The sequence below is a fragment of the Piliocolobus tephrosceles genome, chromosome X (genome assembly GCF_002776525.5).
Source record: "Piliocolobus tephrosceles isolate RC106 chromosome X, ASM277652v3, whole genome shotgun sequence".
Lineage (NCBI taxonomy): Eukaryota > Metazoa > Chordata > Mammalia > Primates > Cercopithecidae > Piliocolobus > Piliocolobus tephrosceles.
In genome coordinates this window covers 90,901,529-90,920,731 of record NC_045455.1, presented here as the reverse complement: position 1 = coordinate 90,920,731, position 19,203 = coordinate 90,901,529, and the positions used below count along the sequence as shown (strand labels likewise).

Here is a 19,203-nt window from a genome sequence, read left to right as displayed (position 1 = left end):
GAGAATAGAATGTTTAGAAATTATTTGGTGTAGTATTTTTTCTCTGTAAGAATAACATTTAAACATCATAGTTTCTTCCATAAGCTGTAAGCTGATGATTAACTCAGCCAACACTAGTTACTGTGTGCTTGCCAGTGTGGTGATATAAAGATAAAAATAGCTGGACATGATGGCTCATGCCTTTAATTGCAGCACTTTGGGAGGCCGAGGCGGGAGGATCACTTGAGTCCAGGAGTTCGAGACCAGCCTGGCCGATACAGTGAGACCCTATCTCTAAAATAGATAAATTAATAAATAAAACTCTGTTCTACAGACTAGAGAATGCATCAAACTTTTTCTTTGTGATTAACTTGCTTAGTTAAATTCATTACCTTTTTTTAATTCTCCAGACTTGTTAAGTACCGTCTTTTTAATAGCTGGCGTTTGAATGTATAAACACTTTAATTGATAAGCTTATCACATTTCAGTGATTATCAACGTTTGTACCAAAAAATACCATGAAAGGACCAGTAATTAAGAAATTGAAATACAATATCTACTTTAAGCCATTATTTTTGGAATTAATTCACTGTACATGTTCTTATAAGTCATATGAGTTATTTTTCATGGTAAAAATTGAATAGAAGATTAAAACCATTACATTACTGTGGGTATTTAAAATAATGTACTTGGCCCAGACACAGTGGCTCACGCCTGTAATCCCAGCACTTTGGGAGGCTGAGGCGGTTGGATCGCTTGAGCTTAGGATTTTGAGACCAGCCTGGGCAGCATTTTGAAATCTCATCTCTACAAAAACTATAGAAGTTAGCTGAGTGTGGTGGCACATGCCTGTGATCCCAGCTACTTGGGAGGCTGAGGTGGGATGACCGCTGGAGTCTGGGAAGTCGAGGCTGCCATGAGCCATGATGGTGCCACTGCCCTCTAGCCTGGGTGACAGAGAAAGATCTTGTCTCAAAAAATGAAATAACACACTTGATACTTTTCAGGATAAAGAATTGTTCTCAGGACTTTAAGAAGACTGCTGATCAGCTAACTACTGGTTTAGAACGTTCAGCCTCCACACCCAGGACTGTTTTGAACTCATCATCTGTAATGTTGGTATGAAAAATGTTGGTCATGAAGTACGATGAAGGCAAACGTTTGACTTTGTCTCTAGTAGCTCAACTTTCTTCTTCTATAATTATAGATTCTTTTGGAAGTTTATAGGTAGCAGAAGTAAGCCCACCCTCCTACTTGAATCTCTCTTGTTCCATGCTTAGACAGTTCTCTTTTCTTCCAAGGCAGCCAGTTCTACCTTTGACTGACTCTGTTTCAACGTTCTTGATATTTACTGTGTGTAGCTTCTTCCCTTTGAAACTAGTTATTGAATCCAGGTTCTGTGAAACATCGAGCACAAGTTTTTAAATTTTAAATGTGATTTTTCACTTAGTGGCAACCAAAAGGCCTAATTACATTTGTTGTTGTTAATGTTATTGCCGAAGATTGAATTTTACCTTTTATCTACTCCTAATAACTTTAATGTATTAAGATTAGAAATAGAACAAACTCCAAAATGATGTTGAGTGAAGTATTAAGTTCTTGTGTTAAGATCCTTAATGGAGGCCAAGCGCAGAGGCTCATGCCTGTAATCCCAGCACTTTGGGAGACCAAGACAGGCAGATCACTTGAGGCCAGGAATTCGAGACCAACCTGGCCGACATGGCGAAACCCCATCTCTACTAAAAGTACAAAAATTAGCTGGATGTGGTGATGTGGTGGCACAGACCTGTAATTCCAGTTACTTGCAAGGCTGAGGCATGAGAATCGCTTGAACCTGGGAGGCAGAAGTTGCAGTAAGTCGAGATAGCACCACTGCACTCCAGCCTGTGCGACAGTGAGACTCTGTCTCAAAAAAAATAATAATAATAATTATTATTATTAATGGGCTGGAGAAGGGGAGAAAGCACTTTAATCTTGCTAACTTTTCCTTCAAGTGTAAATCTTAATGGAGTCAAATTATAATCTTGTTTTCCTTAACTATAATTTTTATATGTATACATGTATTGTCATGATAAATTGTTCAAGGTAGTTTTAAGTTAAAAAGATGATTACAGGGCATTATCCCATTAAAAAAAGTCTGTAGGAAAAAAATCTGGAATCGTCTAACTAAAGCTCTAAAATATGAATGGTTTTTATCTCCAGGTTAGCAGGATTGAATATCATTTTTGTTGCTTGTTTTCACTTTTCTGTAGTGAGTCTATGTTGCTTTTGTAACCAAAATGGTAGCGTAAATTTTTTGCAACTATAATATATATATATATATATATGTATAGGCATCTGTTTTTTAGTTTTATATTTGTTTGTGATTCCCCTCCCTTCTTAGGACACTAACACTGCAGAAGAAATTGATGAAGCGTTGAATACAGCACATCATAATTTTGAACAATTAAGCATTGCTGGAAAAGTAAGCACTTTGCAGGATTAAATTCTATCATGAAGTGAAGCATGTCCTCTTTAAGTGTGTACATTTGGAGATGTTACCACTGAGGTTAGAGCTTAGCACTGAGTTATTAAGCATGATAATTTAAAAAAGAATGGAAAACTTTTCCCATGGCCTGCCAAAATTGGTCTTGCAACATTATTGTGCTAGGAACTTAATAAAATTCAAGCTTTAATAAGGAACTATGACTTCTACTTGCTGTGAGCTGAATTTTGTCTCAGAAGCATTGCAGATTATCTTTTCAACATTTGCTCGTTGTTTGGCTATATCCCCCTTTTGTGAGAAAGTCTCTTTCTCCCTACTCCACCTTCCGAAAGAGACTCTCTCATTTGGTGACACAAAACAAGTTCTTCAGCACCTAGCAACAAAATTTACAATTAAGGAGTTCAAAAGGTTATAGCTGATTATGTTGTGGCTGCTTTTTTGCATAGAAGGACAAGACATTTTCGATTGGCTAAGAGTCACTATCAAAAGTCGTTTCTCAAGAGGAATGAGATACACGATAAAAGTAATAAGATAGAAGAGTTATGAGAGAAAAAAACATTGAGAGAAAAGGGGAAAAAATAATGTCACCTGTGATAAGCAATAATTAGTACCAGATATAGTGGAGAAGAGCAGATCAGTGGTAAATTAACTGGAGGTTAGGACTTCAGTATCTGAATTTGGGAGAGTGGGGACACAATCCAACTGAAAATAGAGTATTCTCTAGCCCTCAGTATTCATGTCCTTCTCAATACAAGATACATTCACCCCATCCTGACATCCCCAAAAGTTTAACCCATTCTAGCATCAATTATAAGTACAAAAATCTCACCTGGGCCGGCTCACTTGGGCACGCCTGTTGTGCCAGCACTTTGGAAAGCCAAGGCAGGCGGATCACTTGAGGTCAGGAGTTCAAAACCAGCTTGGTCAACACGGCTAAACCCCATCTCTATTACAAACTCAAAAATTTGCTAAGCCTGGTGGCACACACCTGTAGTTCCAGGTACTGGGGAGGGTGAGGCACGAGAATCGCTTGAAGCTGGGAGACAGAGGTTGCTGTGAGCCAAGATCATGCCATTGCATTTCAGCCTGGTTCCTGGAGTAAAACTCTGTCTCAGAAAAAAAAAAAAAAAGATTAAAAATTAATAAAAATTAAAATCTCACCTTCTAAGTTATGTATAGGTGAAGACTCGATATCCAATTCTTCCTAGGGCAAAATTCCTCTCCAACTATGAGCCTGTTAAACGAGACAAGAACTTACTTGCTTCTAAAATACATTGGTGAAACAGGAATAAGATAGACATTCCACATTCCCATTCTAAATCGGAAGAATCAGAAGGAAAGAAGGGGTCATGGATCCAAGCAACAGTACTTAAAACTTCAAAAATACTAAGATTGTGTAATACTTAACATTTTAATTCAAGCATGGTTTCTAAGGTTTTTTTTAATCCAGGGAGTCCTATCAAAGAGAAATTCAGCTACTTAAAATGACTTGTTTCCTGTAATGATGAAAAGGAATAAGAAAAAAACTTAGGACACTCATCAGTGGATTTTTTTTAGGTCTTGTTGCTGTATTATCGGTAGAAAATGTCAGCAAGGCCAGGTGGGGTGGCTCACACCTGTAAGCCCAGTGCTTTGGGAGGCCAAGGCAGGAGGATCACTTGAGGCCAGGAATTCAGAACCAGCCTGTGCAACATAATGAGACCTTGTTTCTCCGCCCTGCCAAAAAAAAAAATTAGCTGGACACGGAGCTGTGTGCCTGTAGTCGTTGCTACTCAGAAGGCCAAGGCAGGAGGATCCCTTGAGCCCAGGAGTTCAAGGTTGCAGTGAGCTATGTTCAGCCTACTGCACTCCAACCTGGGTAACCAAGTGAGACCCTGTCTCAGTAAAACAAACAAAAAGATATGGTCTTACTTACAAATAGTAAAATTTAAAGTTGAACCTTGTGACTTACTCTATATTATTATCTAATTACCTCTTGTGTTATTTTGAAGAGTCTAAAAAGTACCTTTTACTTTCAAAGTTCTATGACTTTACAAAATAATTCCAAAGATAAGTCTTCGTCTTATTTTTTTTTCCAGACGCTTGAACACATGCAGAAGCAAACAATAGAGGAGAGAGAAAGAGTTACAGAAGTTGTGGAGAAACAGTTTGACCAACTTTTGGCTTTTTTTGATGCCAGGTAGTAACTTAAAAATCTAGACTCAGTGAAACTAAAGTTTCTAACATTAACTTGTCATTGTATTCCTTTGTTTAGAAGGAAGTAATGGGTAACTTTTAAACAAGTTTGGAAGTTGGTAGTCCTTACAGACTGATCTTTAGAACTTCAAAATGAAAAATAATGTGTAAGCATTTAAAAATTTTGGCTATTTACCTTCTGGTGCTGAAGCTAATGGTTGGTTGTTTGAGACGGTCTTGCTCTGTTGCCGAGGCTGGGGTGCAATGGCGTGATAATAGCTCACTGTAACCTCAAACTCCTGGGCTGAAGTGAACCTCCCACCTCAGCCTTCACAGTAGCTGGAACTACAGGCCCACACCACCACATTCAGCTACTTTTGTGGTTTTGTTGTTGTTGTTTTGTTTTCCGAGACAAGGCTTTCACTACATTGTCCAGGCTGGTCCCAAACTCCTGGCCTCAAGAGATCATCCTGCCTCAGCCTCCTGAAGTGCTGAGATTACAGGTGTGCAGCACTGTGCCTAGCTGAAGCTGTTAACTGTTAAAGAAAAGAAGCTTGGGCCAGGTGTGGTGGCTTACACATGTAGGATTACACAGTGATCATCCTGTCTAAGCTACTTTGAGAGGCTGAGATGGGAGGATCCTTGAGCTCGGGAGTTTGAGACCAGTCTGGGCAACACAGTAAGACTCTATCTGTACAAAAAAAAAAACCAGCTGGGCATTGTGCACATTTCTGTAGTCCTAGCTACGTGGGAAGCTGAGGTGGGAGGATTGCTTGAGCCCAAGAGATCAAGGCTGCAGTAAGTGGGGATCCTGCCAATACACTCCAGCCTGAATGACAAAGCAAGACCCCCACCTCAAAAAAGTAAATAAGCTTCTGACTTAAAGCAGTTAGCACAGGAAAAGATTTTCATAACCTAAATTATGTATACTTGGGAAAATACATAATTTTTCATACATAGTTCTGTCATTTAGTCATGTGCTTTTTTGCAACAGAGCAGAACCCTAATAGGCATTGCTAAATACCTTAAACTATTATGTATTCATCACCTATTTAGAAAGCCATTTGACATACATTATCTTTGCTCACATGACGGAGGTACAGTAGATATTCCTTCCATTATGCATTTCAAGAAACAAGCTCTTAAAAACTGTAACATGCTCGGTCAGGCACAGTGGCTCATGCCTGTGATCCCAGCACTTTGGGAGGGTGAGGCAGGCGGATCACAAGGTCAGGAGATCGAGACCATCCCAGCTAACACAGTGAAACCTCATGTCTACTAAAAATACAAAAAATTAGCTGGGCGTGGTGGCAGGCACCTGTAGTCCCAGCTACTCGGGAGGCTGAGGCAGGAGAACGGTGTGAACCTGGGAGGTGGAGCTTGCAGTGAGCCGAGATCGCGCCACTGCACTCCAGCCTGGGTGACAGAGCGAGACTCCATGTCAAAAATAAATAAATAAATAAATAAATAAATAAATAAATAAATAAGATAAAAAAATTGTAACATTCTCAAGGTAATATGTTTAGTAATGCCATTTGTCCATTTGACTCTTAAATCAGTGCTTTTAAAAAAATTTCTTAGCCGGGCACAGTGGCTCACACCTGTAATCCCAGCACTTTTGGGAGATCAAGGCTAGCAGATCACCTGAGGTCAGGAGTTCAAGACCAGCCCCTGCCCAGCATGGCAAAACCCTGTCTCTACTAAAAATACAAAAAATTAGCCGGGCATGGTGGCGGGCACCTATAATCCTAGCTACTCGGGAGGCTGAGGCAGTAGAATTGCTTGAACTCGGGAGGAGGAGGTTGCAGTGAGCCGTGATTGCACCACTGCACTCCAGCCTGGGTGACAAGAACAAAACTGTGTCTCAAAAAAAAAAAAAAAAAATTCCTAAGGATGCCTAGAACATAGGCTCAATCTATGAATGAATTTGTTGATACTCTATTCTCCATGTTGGTGCAGTCTCACATTTGGTCTTTAGTTATAACATTCAAGTAATAGGTCATATGCGTGAGTTTATTTTGTTATAGTAGTCAAATACACATTACGCAAACTACCTTTTAACCGTTTTTTTTTCTTTTAAGTGTTCTTAAGCATACAGTTTAGTCAGTTTAGTGGTATGTGATAATTCTGTTTAACATTTTTTTTTTTTGTTTTTGAGACGGAGTCGCACTCTGTCACCCAGACTGGAGTGCAGTGATGTGATCTCGGCTTACTGCAACCTCCACCTCCCAGGTTCAAGGGATTCTCCTGCTTCAGCCTCCCGAGTAGCTGGGAATACAGGCATGTGCCACCACACTGACTAATTTTTTGTATTTTCAGTACAGATGAGATTTCACCATGTTAGCCAGGATAGTCTCGATCTCCTGACCTTGTGATGCACCTGCCTTGGCCTCCCAAAGTGCTGGGATTACAGGCATGAGCCACTACACCCGGCCCTATTTTTTTTTTTTTTTTTTTTTAAGTACAAACTCTAGCTCTGTCAGGCAGGCTGGAGTACAGTGGCGCAACCTCAGACTCCCAGGCTCAAGAGATCCTCCCACCTTAGACTCCAGAGGACCTGGGACTATAGGCGTACACCACCACACCTGTCTAATTTTTGTTTTGTAGTGATGAGGTCTTACTGTGTTGCCAGGACTGGTCTCAAACTTTTGGGCTCAAGCCGTCTTCCCACCTCGGCCTTCCAAAGCACTGGGATTATAGGGATCAACCACTGTGCCTGGCCTGTGTTTAACTTTTTAAGGATCTGCCAAACTGATTTCCACAGTGGTTGTATATGCCATTTTACTTTCCCACCAGCAATGTACTGCGGTTCTAATTTCTGTACACCCTTACCAACACTTATTTTTTGTTGTTTTCTTTTTTTATAGTAGCCATTCTAATGAGTGTGAAATGGAATATCATTATGGTGTGGTCTGTATTTTCCTAGTGACTGATAATGTGCGTCGTTTATGTGTTTATCGGCCATTTATGTGTCTTTGATGAAGTATTCATTCAAGTTTTTTGTTCATTTCTGAATTGAATCATTTACTTTGTTGCTATTGGATTGTAGCAATTCTTTGTATATTTTTGATATTAAATTTTTGTCTATATGACTTAAAATTATTTTCTCCCATTTGTAGATTGTCTTTTCACTCTCTTGATAATGTCCTTTGATCCCCCAAAATTTTTAATTTTGTGAAGTCCAGTTTGTTATTTATTTTGTTGCTTGTGCTTTTGGTGTCGTAATTCAAGATATCATTGCCAAATCTAACATCATGATGCCTTTTCCCTATGTTTTCTTTTTTATTTATTTATTTATTTTTTTGAGACAGAGTCTTGCTGTACTACCCAGGCTGGAGTGCGGTGGTACGATCTCGACTCACTGCAAGCTCCGCCTCTTGGGTTTACGCCATTCTCCTGCCTCAGCCTCCTGAGTAGCTGGGACTACAGGTGCCCGCCACCGCACCTGGCTAATTTTTTGTATTTTTAGTAGAGACAGGGTTTTGCTGTGTTAGCCAGGATGGTCTTGATCTCCTGACCTGGTGATCCGCCTGCCTTGGCCTCCCAAAGTGCTGGGATTATAGGTGTGAGCCACCGCGCCCGGCCTGTTTTCTTTTAAGAGTTTTATCGTGAGCCACCGTGCCCGGCCTGTTTTCTTTTAAGAGTTTTATAGTTTTGACATTTAGGTCTTTGATCCATCTTTTTAGTTATTTTTTGTTTATGGCATAAGGTAAGGATCCAACTTCATCCTTTTGAATTGGATATCCAGTTTTCCAGGCACTATTTGTTGAAAAGATTGTCCTTTCCCCCACTGAATGTTCTTGGCACCCTTGTCCAAAAGGAGCTCACCATATATGTGAAGGATTATTTCTGGGATTTTTTTTATTCTATTGTTCTGTATGTCTTTCCTGATGCTAGTACCATGCTGTTTTGATTACTGTGGTTTTGTAGTAAGTTTTAAAATCAGAATGTGTGAGTCCTACAACTTCGTGTCTTTTCAAGATTGTCTCTCAGGGTCTCTTAAGATTTCATACGACTTTCAGGATGGGCTTTTCAATTTTCACAAAAAAATGTCATTGAGATTTTGTTAGGGATTGTATTGAATTGTAGATCACTGTGTAGTATTGAAATATTAACAATAATAAGTTTTCCAATCTATGCCCATAGGATGTCTTCTCATTTATTCATGTCTTTAATTTCTTTCAGTAATTTCATATACAAGTCTTTCACTTCCTTTGTTTATTCTTAAGTATTTTATTTCTTTTGATGCTATTGTAAAAGGGATTGTTTCCTTAATTTTCTTTTGGGATTATTCATTGTTACTGTGTAGAAACACACCTTATTTTTATATGTTGATTTTTGTATCCTTTTTTGTTGAATGCATGTATTAGCTTTACTATTATTTTATGGCATCTTTAGGGTTTTCTACACGTAAGATCATGTCATCTGCAAATAAAATATTTTATTTCCTACCAAAAGATGATTTTACTTCTTCCTTTCCAATTTGAATGCCTTATTTCTTTTTCTTGTCTAATTGCTTTGGCTAGAACTTTCATTACTGTGTTGCACAGAAGTAGCAAAAGCAGGTATGTCTTGTTCCTAATGTTATAAGAAACGCTTTCAATCTTCACCATTGAGTATCATGTTTGCTATGGGTTTTTCCATATAGGGTCTTTATTATAGTGAGGTAATTGTCTTCTAGTTTGAGTGGTTTTATCATGAAAATGTGTTTAATTATGTCAGGTCCTTTTTCTGCATCAATTGAGACAACCACTTGCGTTTTTTGCTTTTTTTCTGTTAATGTGGTGTGTTACATCAATCACATGTTGACATCTGTGTGTTGAACTGTTCTTGCTTTCCAGGAATAAGTCTCCCTTGGTCATGGTGTATAATTCTCTTACTATACTGTTGAATTTGGTTTGCTAGTTCATCTGAGGACTTTCTATCAATAGTTATAAATGATACTGGTGTACAGTTTTCTTTGATGTCTTTGTGTGATTTTGGCATTGGTAGTTTTGGCCTCACATTCCTGCCTCTTCAAGTATTTTGGAAGAGTTTGAGGAGGATTGGTGTTGAATATTACATGTTTGGTACAATTTACCAGTAAAGCTATCTGGTCCAAGGCTAAATTTTGTTGGGAGGTTTTTTGATTACTGCTTCTATCTCCTTAGTCATAAGTCTACAGATTTTTTAATACTTTTATGAGTCAGTTGTGATAGGTTATGTGTTTCTGGGAATTTGTCCATTTCACCTAGGTTGTATAGTTGTTCATAATAGTCTTTTAATCTTTTTTATTTCTGCAAATTTATAGTAATGTACCCAATTTATTTCTGATTATAGTAATTTGTTTTTTCTTTTCTTTTTCTTTTTTTGAGATGGAGTCTCGCTCTGTCACCCAGGCTGGAGTGCAGTGGCGTGATCTCGGCTCACTGGAACCTCTGTCTCCTGGGTTCAAATGTTTCTCCTGCCTCAGCCTCTTGAGTAGCTGGGACTACAGACACCCGCCACCATGCCCAGCTATTTTTTTTTTGTATTTTTAGTAGAGACAGGGTTTCACCATGTTAGCCAGGATGGTCTCGATCTCCTGACCTTGTCATCTGTCTGCCTCGGCCTCCCAAAGTGCTGGGATTACAGGTGCGAGCCATCACGCATGACCTGATTCTCTTTTCATTATTATTATACTTTAAGTTCTAGGGTACATGTGCACAACATGCAGGTTTGTTACATATGTATACATGTGCCATATTGGTGTGCTGCACCCATTAACTCATCATTTACATTAGGTGTATCTCCTAATGCTATCCCTCCCCCTCACCCTTACCCTGATTATCTTTTCTTAGTGTGACTGTAGGTTTGTTAATTCTAATCTTGAAGACAAACTTTGGCTTTCGTTTTTCTCTGTTGTGTATTTATCTCCTCTCTCATCTTTATTTCCTTCCTTCTGCTTTGAGTTTAGTTTGGTCTTTTTCTAGTTACTTATGGTGTATAGTTAGGTTGTTCATTTGCAAGCTCCTTTTTAAATGTGAGTATTTACAGCTATAAATTTCCCTCAGCTTGCTTTCATCACATCTCATAAATTTTGTGTTCTTGCTGCATTTGTCTCAGATAATTTCCTAATTTCCCTTGTGATTTATTCTTTGACCCGTTGGGATTTAGGAGTATATTGTTTAATTTTTACATGTTCATGAATCTTCTGGGTTTTTTTTTTTTCTGGTATTTCTAGGTCATTCCATTGTAGTCAGAAAAGATACCTTGAAGGATTTCAGTTTTTAAGTTTATTAAGACTTACTAACAAATGTTAGTGAACATTAAACATTAGTCAGCATGGTCTAACGTATGTTCTGTCTCAAAATGTTACATGCACACTTGAGGAAAATGTTTATCCTCATGTTGTTGGGTATAGTGTTCTAAATATGTCTGTTGGGTCCCATCAGTCTATAGTGTTGCCCAAGTAATTTATTGCTTTATTGATTCTGCACTGGTTGTTTTATCCATTATTGAAAGGGGGATACTGGAGTCTCTAATGATTATTGTAGACATGTCTGTTTTTCCCTTGAATTCTGCAAGTGTTTGCTTTATATGTTTTGGGGTTCTAGTGTTGGTACATATATGCTTGTAATTGTTACATTAAAGTCTATTTTGCCTAAAATTAGTAGAGCCACCCCAGCTTTTTAAATTATCGACATATATTGTCTTTTTCCATCCTTTCATTTTCAACCTCTCTATGTCTTTAGACCTAAAGTGAAATTTTTGTGGCTGCATATAGTTAGGTCGTTTTTTTTAATCCATTCTTCAGATTTGTGCCTTTGGATTGGAGTTTAATTCATTAATACTTAAAATACTGATAAGGAAGGATTTTAGCCATTTGGTTTGTTGTCTGTATGTTTTATGGCTTTATTTATTGTTGCTTATTTCCCCCATTGCTGCCTTTCTTTGTGTTTACTTGATTTTTTCTTTGGTAGTCACAAATTTTGATTCCCTTCTCAATTCTTTTTGTGCATATTCTGTAAATAGTTTCTGTGGTTACCCATCAGGATTACATATAACATCCTGAAGTTATAACAATCTGTTTTGAGTAGACAGATTAACGTTAGTTGCATGTAAAACCTCTACTGCTTTACGTATCTGCTCCCCTTTATTTTTTCGATGTCACAAATTACATTCCTCTATATTGTATACCCATTAAGATAGATTGATATTTTGCATATTTGTCCTTTAAATTCTGTAGAAAATAAAAAGTAGAATTATAAATAAAAATTACACTAATATTGGTTTTTATGTTTGCCCATGTATTTACCTTTACCTTTACATGTATTTAGAGATGTTTTTTATCATTGTATGGGCTTTGAGTTACTGTGTAGCCTTCTTTCACATTAACATGAAGGACTTTCATTAGTATTTCTTATAGGGAAAGTCTACTGGCAATGAACTCCCTCAGCTTTTGTTTATCTGGGGATGTTTTAATTTCTCCTTCACTTTTGAAGAATACTTTGACAGCTTTTTCTCTTTTGGTGCTTTTAATATACATTGCCTTTGGACCTCCAAGGTTTCTGCTAAGAAATTGGCTGATAATCTTATTGAGGATCCCTTGTACTTGACAAATTGCATTTTTCTTGCTGCTTTCAGGATTCTCTTTGTCCTTCGGCAGTTGGTGTTCCTTGAGCTCTTAGATTTATAGATTCATGTCTCATCAACTTTTGGAAGGTTTTTTGCCATTATTTGTTCAAATAATTTCTATCTGTCTCTCTCTTTTACTGTGAGTCCTGTAATATATACATTAGTCTGCTTGATAGTGACCCACAAGTACCTTAGACTTTGTTCACTTCTCTTCATTGTTGTTTTTATTTTTTTCAGACTTCATTATCTTAATTGTCCTATATTCAAGTTGGCTCATGCTTTCTTTCTGCCTGTCCAAATCTGCAGTAGAACCTTTGGTGGATTTTTAAAATTACAATTACTGCAGGGTTTTCAATACAATCTGTAGAATTTCTGTTTGGCTATTTTATATAATTTCTTTATGTTGGTATTATCATTTTGTCCCCTAGATCATTTTTCTGATTATTCTGTAGTTCTTTATCTATGTTTTCCTTTAGCTCTTTAGGCATATTTAAGACATTTGTTTTAAGCCTGTCTATTGAGTCCAATGCCTGTGCTGCTTTGAGAACTGTTTTTACTATTCTGTTTTTTTCCTTTGAATGAGCATGTTTTTCTGTTCCTTTGTGTGCCTTGTGGTATTTTTGTTGAAATTGGGCATTTGAGAAAATAGCCACCTTCCCCAGTCTTTGCAGACTGGCTCTTAATGTAACAATCCTTCACTGAGTGGTTGTGTGTGCCCTGAGCCTTGAGATCAACCTGAGGTCAGGCTTAAGATCTTCTCAGATGTTTTCTGAGCATGCATCTTGCCTGGGCCTCAGTATGGCTTTTTCAGTTCCCCTGTATGTACAACTGCTTTTATATATCTTAATGTCCTAAAGAGTCTGAGCTCAGATTCTCCTCCAGACCTTAGATGGTCTATTGTATGTCTCTACTTGTAATCCCCTGCCTTCTACAAAATTTGCTTTTCTCTAATTATGTATACATAGCTTTTAACTGTAATGCATTTCAGTTCAATTTAATATCTCACTTACCATGTTATATGTTAATTTTATCAACAAGTAAAAGTACCGTTTCAGATATAGTTCAGTTACTGTATGCCTCATTTAACCGTATTATGTAAAATTCATCAACTACTGAACTTACTCTTCAAGATACTATAGATCTACTTTTCTATAAATATTTATGAAATACTGCAAAATAACTCTGGAATCTTAAATGAAGGAAAAAGAACCTGTGTGAAGAATTTGCAAGAACTACTGATGATTATCTATCAAATTTAATAAAGGCTAAAAGCTACATTGAAGAGAAAAAAAACAATCTGAATGCAGCTATGAACATAGCAAGAGCATTACAATTATCACCTTCTCTGAGAACATGCTGTGACCTGAAGCAGGTAATTCAATAGTTTACAATGTGAGTTATGTCTGTGGTAGCTTATTTTATATGCTTTGGAATATATTTAAGACAAGAATTTGTTTTTCAGATTATCCTAACCTATATTATTATTTAGAATTCTAAAGTCATGACAATATAGGTTAGGATAATCTAAGTTATAATAAGATAATGTTTGAAATCTAAGACAAACATTGTAAAATTTATATGGCCTTTTGTTATTTTTGACTAGTTAGGGAAATAGTGCAATTAAGTCTTTATAACACTTGATCTGAGAGCAAGTAAGGTGACACTGAGGTTAAAGTTTAGGTTTCTAGGACACCTGAATAAAAAAAATGAGGACAAATAAGGATAGCAAACTGAATGGGACTCTGTTTTGTTCACATTAACAATTTAGGTATGGCTGTCAACTCTTAACTTTAAAATTTAATTCAGAATCCTAGTCAACTTTTTCTCTTCCCATTCCATCCCAAATTGTGCAAGTCAAGAGACAGCTTCAGCCATCTCCTATCATCTAATCATGTGCCTAAGGGGCAAAATTGGGCAAAAAACCAAAAAATGTTTCTTATAGTTTGACAGGACAAGATTAATCACAGATATTTGCTGACTTCTACCTCACTCCATAAAAGTATAGATCTTGGCTTTAGTCATCTTTGAATCTTCAGAATGTCACTTCCCATGGATAATCAGATGTATAGAAGAGAAGCCATTAGTTTACCCGCCTCCAAAGTCTCTAACATTAAATGAAAGAATTTGCCATGACCCTACTTGGCTAGGTGTCCCAGGCTTTAGTGCTAAAACAATAGTAGTCGTTTCCTGTGAATTACATGTGTGACACTAGAAAAAAGTGATAAAATTTGGTCTTTATCCTAGTTAATCTAGTTAAGAAAATAGGGCAAAAAAGGAGAGAACACTTGAAGATAGCAATGCAGTTGCAAAATGAATCTGATCAGTTTTCTCTGATTGTGTAATTCTGTCCTATTTCTTAGTGTCTGTTGTTACCTTTTATACATATCTCCAAAAGTCATAAACACTTATTTATATCTCTTCGAGTGCCCCAAATTGAGCCTGAATGCATTAATTAATGAAATACCTAAAAGATACAATTTTATTTCTAAAATCTTACTGTTCAGCAATATTTGTGACAAGATTCACACATGAATGATTTTTTTTTTTTTTAATTCTAGATTATCCAGACTTTGAAGTTAACATCAGATAGTGAATTAGCACAAGTTAGTTCTCCACAACTAAGGAACCCTCCCAGGTGAGTAAGTCGTAGTTCAGGAGACGATAACAAGTATAAAGTTGTGCTAGAACTTAAATGTATTAAAATAGCAAGTAATAATAAATTGAAATTTTGGGTCACAAATGTTTACCAAGTTAGCAACCAAATTAAGTATAGTCTGTGCTAATTTAGAAAGTTATTTAAATGTTTCCTTTTTAATTCATTAATGTCAGCAACTGATTTTTGTTTAGAGAACTTAGTAAATTTGTATTAGAACATTTATGTATATGTTAATGTTTTATTATAGGTTGAGTGTGAATTGCAATGAGATCATCTGTATGTTCAACAATATGGGAAAGATTGAATTTGGGGACTCAGCAAAGTAAGTATAAGCATGGTAACATGCCATTAATGTCTGATAGTACCTACCTTATCTAAGAGACAGAAAAATTGATGTTTAGTATAATTCAGAAGCTAAAAAATAAAGGACAAAATAGTTCCTATAGTTAAATTCTATGTATAATATTTTTTAAAAGGCCTAGAAGGGATCAGTATTCAGCAATATACATGTCAAAGTTATCTTTGAGATTGATTCAGTCAGCAAGCACTGAACACTGCTAGGCACTAACTAACACCCTAGATACTGGGATAAATGTCAAAGAAATTGCAATAAGTAGAGAAGAAGGACATATAAACAATAAAATGTATAACTGCTAGGATAGTGTATGCAGAATTTACTTGAGGTGCAAAGCAAAGGAATGATCAGTTCTTCTGGGGTAACAGGACTTGGAAAGGTATTTTCTTTTCCCATATGTATTAAAATTAAGTAGCAAGTAGAAAGGAGGAGAAAAAGGAAATAGGCATCTTATGGGCAGTGAATATATGGGCAGTGAAATAGCATGCTAGGTTCAGGGAATGGTGTATATAATTCCATTCTCTATGTCCCCAAGGATACATAGATGCTAAGTCCTAAAGACTTTGTATGCTGTCTAATGATGTTTGAACCTTATGATCCATGCTGTCCAGTGTCGTAACCCTTAATCACATGTGGCTATTTAAATTTAAACATAAATTAATTAAAACGAAATAGAATTAAAATCCAGTTCCTCAGTTCCATTAGCCCACATTTCAAGTGCTCAGTAGCCACATGTCGTTAGTGACTACCTGTCTTATTCTATTTGTGCTACTATAACAAAGTTTAAAAAGAACAGATGTTGTTTATTATTCTGTAATTTATAAAGAGCAGGTGTTTATTTGCTTGCAGTCCTGGCAGCTGAGAAGCCCAAGATCAGAGTGCTGGCAGGTTTGGTTTTGGTGAGGGCTCTGATCTCTGCTTTAAGATAGTGCCTTGAATGCTGTGTCCGCACGTGGCAGAAAGCATGGAAGAGGGAAAAGGGGCAAATAACTGTCCTCCCACGGTGGAAGAGCAGAAGAGTGAAGAAGGGCCTAAGCTAGTTCTCTCCAGACTTGTTGTAAAGCACACATCCATTCCTGAGGGCACAGCTCTCATTGCTTGATCATTAATTTTCCCAAAGGCCCCACCTCTTCATATCACCACAATGGGAATTAAGTTTCAACATGAATTTTGAAACTTTCAGACCGAAGCACTGCTGTATTAGACAATGTGGCATGTTTCCATTATCACCAAAAGTTCTGTTGTACAGTAGAGTTCTAGGCAGTAGAAAGCCACTAAAAGGTTTTAAGCATGAAAGTAAAAATAATTAGATTACATTTTTAAAGGATAATTCTGGTAGCCATTTGGGGGATTATTTGGGGTAAGAGGATGACAGTGAAGGCTGAAGGATCACTTAGGCCATCATATCAGTAGACTCAGCAAGTCATGGGAACTAAAACTTAGCTAATAGTACTGGATAGGGACTGAGAATAGATACGACAAATGCAAAATAGGGAAAATTAATAAAACTTAGTAATGTTTGAATGTGAGGCATGAGGAAAAGGGAAGCATCATCAATGGTTTGTTTACAGGGCTTGCTTTGGTGACTAAGTCGGTGGATTGTGGTATTATTCATCAAGATTAGGAATACAGGAAGAAAAGTAAGTTGGGAGGGGGAAGATAGTATGTTGAGTACTTACTGTTTACCAGCTTTCTGGGGAGAAATGTACAGCTTAATTGTATATGAATGCTGAAACTTAAGAGATCTTGGACTTGATTCTGGGTTTAGCGGTAATCAGAATATAGATGTAGAAACCCCCACAAAGAAGTAAGTTGGTTCATTGTAGGTGGATTGTCTCCTATGGAAATGGTCCCCCAAGAGAAGCATCACATTTGTTACCTTAGGGAACAAATTAGTCTGGCTCATGGTATTAGCATTTCAGAAGCACATAGGATAATGTATACTCTAAGCCTGGTAAATTCATATAAGCCGAGGTCACAGAACTGATGTGTAGTCAAAATGCCAGTTCGTTAACTTAATGGATAAATATAATTGTAAACAAGGCCTAGAACTGAGGCGCTAACTTGTCAGAAGTTACGTTCTTTGTAATCATTTTTGATTAAAGGGAATAAAATTAATCAAATAGCTTAATAGAATTAGGCTGAGATGGCTGGGCGCGGTGGCTCAAGCCTGTAATCCCAGCACTTTGGGAGGCCGAGACGGGCGGATCACGAGGTCAGGAGATCGAGACCATCCTGGTTAACATGGTGAAACCCCGTCTCTACTAAAAAATACAAAAAACTAGCCGGGCGAGGTGGCGGGCGCCTGTAGTCCCAGCTACTCAGGAGGCTGAGGCAGGAGAATGGCGTAAACCCGGGAGGCGGAGCTTGCAGTGAGCTGAGATCCGGCCACTGCACACCAGCCTGGGCGACAGAGCGAGACTCTGTCTCAAAAAAAAATAAAGAATTAGGCTGGGATAGCTGATGAGATTCCTCTCCATCAGAGAGAAGACCTTGCCAGAGGAAGTGGAATACCAGTCCTTCGGCTCAGTCATCTTTCTCCATGCTTGGGAGAGCCCTGCCCCAGATTTACTTCTGTAACTTGACTTTGTGCTTACATGGATAATCAACAACCTTTGCAATCAATATGTTCTTTTTGACATTTTTACAACTTGAATATGGTTACTATCATTTCTAAGACACTAAAAACTACTCTGCCTCTTTAAGAATCTGTACTAATCTTCTGCTTTACATTTAACTCTGAGAGCTGCCTTTTAAATTCTTTCTTAGTTTTTAGGGAAAGTATTACTGTAACCTGCATGTAGTGATTACAAATGATAGTTAAACCATGGGTTTGCACAGTAAGAGCAGGTATTCAAACAGGTCAAGGACAGTACCCTGGAAAGATACTAAAATTTAAAGCGGGGAAAGGGTAATCTGTAAAAGAACTTGAGACGGAGCAGACAGAAGTTGAAGGGGAACAGAAGTGGTGTCGTCTAAGTCAAAGCAGAGGTTTATGACACTGGAGCTGATTAATAATGTTGAATGTCTCAGGTCTAATAAAAGTTATGAAAAGAGATATTTAGATTGCAAGGTTGTGTACATATATATGACTCTCAGGTATTTGGACTTCAACATATATCACTTTTACTTAGTTAAATGTATGTCCTCTGTTGGAAGAGGCAGATAAACATGTATCATTGCTAAGCCCAATTGGCTTTGTTGGTCGTTATTTCCACAGTGGCTTGTTAAACAGTGATCTGTGAATAAGCTAAATCCATCATGGAATAACTAAAATATAAACTTCATGAAACCCAATCTTATCTCATTGTAAAATTTCTATTCTTGTAGATTTGATAGCCTAAAAACCATCTGGGTATGTGGAGAAAATAGAAAAGTATGGAGGAGAATGGATAAATAACTGGCAGTGGGTTAGTGGCTATTGAATAATCATGCCCAAAAGATTCAGATTAATGGCCATGGTGGGAGTTTCTAGTGACTTATGGTTGTGCCATATACCTCTGTATTCATGAGCTTATATCTCTGCATTTTTAAACAGATGTTATCCCCAAGAAAATGAAATTCGACAGAATATTCAAAAGAAATATAATAACAAAAAGGGACTTTCTTGTTACGATACATACCCACCACTAGAAAAGAAAAAGGCCGACGTGTCTGTGGTAGCCGATGAAGCACCACCAGCTCCTTTGCAACCTGAGACAGATGATGTACATTTAGAAACAAAAATCTTCCAGCCACAGAAAGACGTCGTTGCAACAGCAACCCCTAAAACCATTGCTGTGTTACCTCAGATGGGATCTAGCCCTGATGTGATAATTGAAGAAATTATTGAAGACAACATGGAAAGTAAGTAAAAATGCAAAAGCAGGAGGGAAACATCTTGTAGATAGACACAGTTGGTACCTTTTTCGACCATGCTTTTAACGAAACATAATTGCTGTTATAATCTTTCTCTCT

At 37.4% G+C, this 19,203-nt stretch overlaps 1 protein-coding gene across 2 annotated transcripts in view; it reads left to right on the top strand.

Annotated features, from left to right (window-relative positions):
• The window catches only part of RNF17 (ring finger protein 17), a 114,586-nt gene that overhangs the window by 13,042 nt on the left and 82,341 nt on the right, over nt 1-19,203 (top strand). For both annotated transcript variants that reach the window (XM_026454202.2, XM_026454201.1), the window contains exons 4-10: nt 987-1,098; nt 2,363-2,443; nt 4,543-4,643; nt 13,436-13,607; nt 14,794-14,870; nt 15,139-15,213; nt 18,785-19,092. In XM_026454202.2, coding sequence (XP_026309987.1) covers nt 987-1,098; nt 2,363-2,443; nt 4,543-4,643; nt 13,436-13,607; nt 14,794-14,870; nt 15,139-15,213; nt 18,785-19,092 — 926 coding nt within the window. The remainder of the gene's footprint in view (nt 1-986; nt 1,099-2,362; nt 2,444-4,542; nt 4,644-13,435; nt 13,608-14,793; nt 14,871-15,138; nt 15,214-18,784; nt 19,093-19,203) is intronic.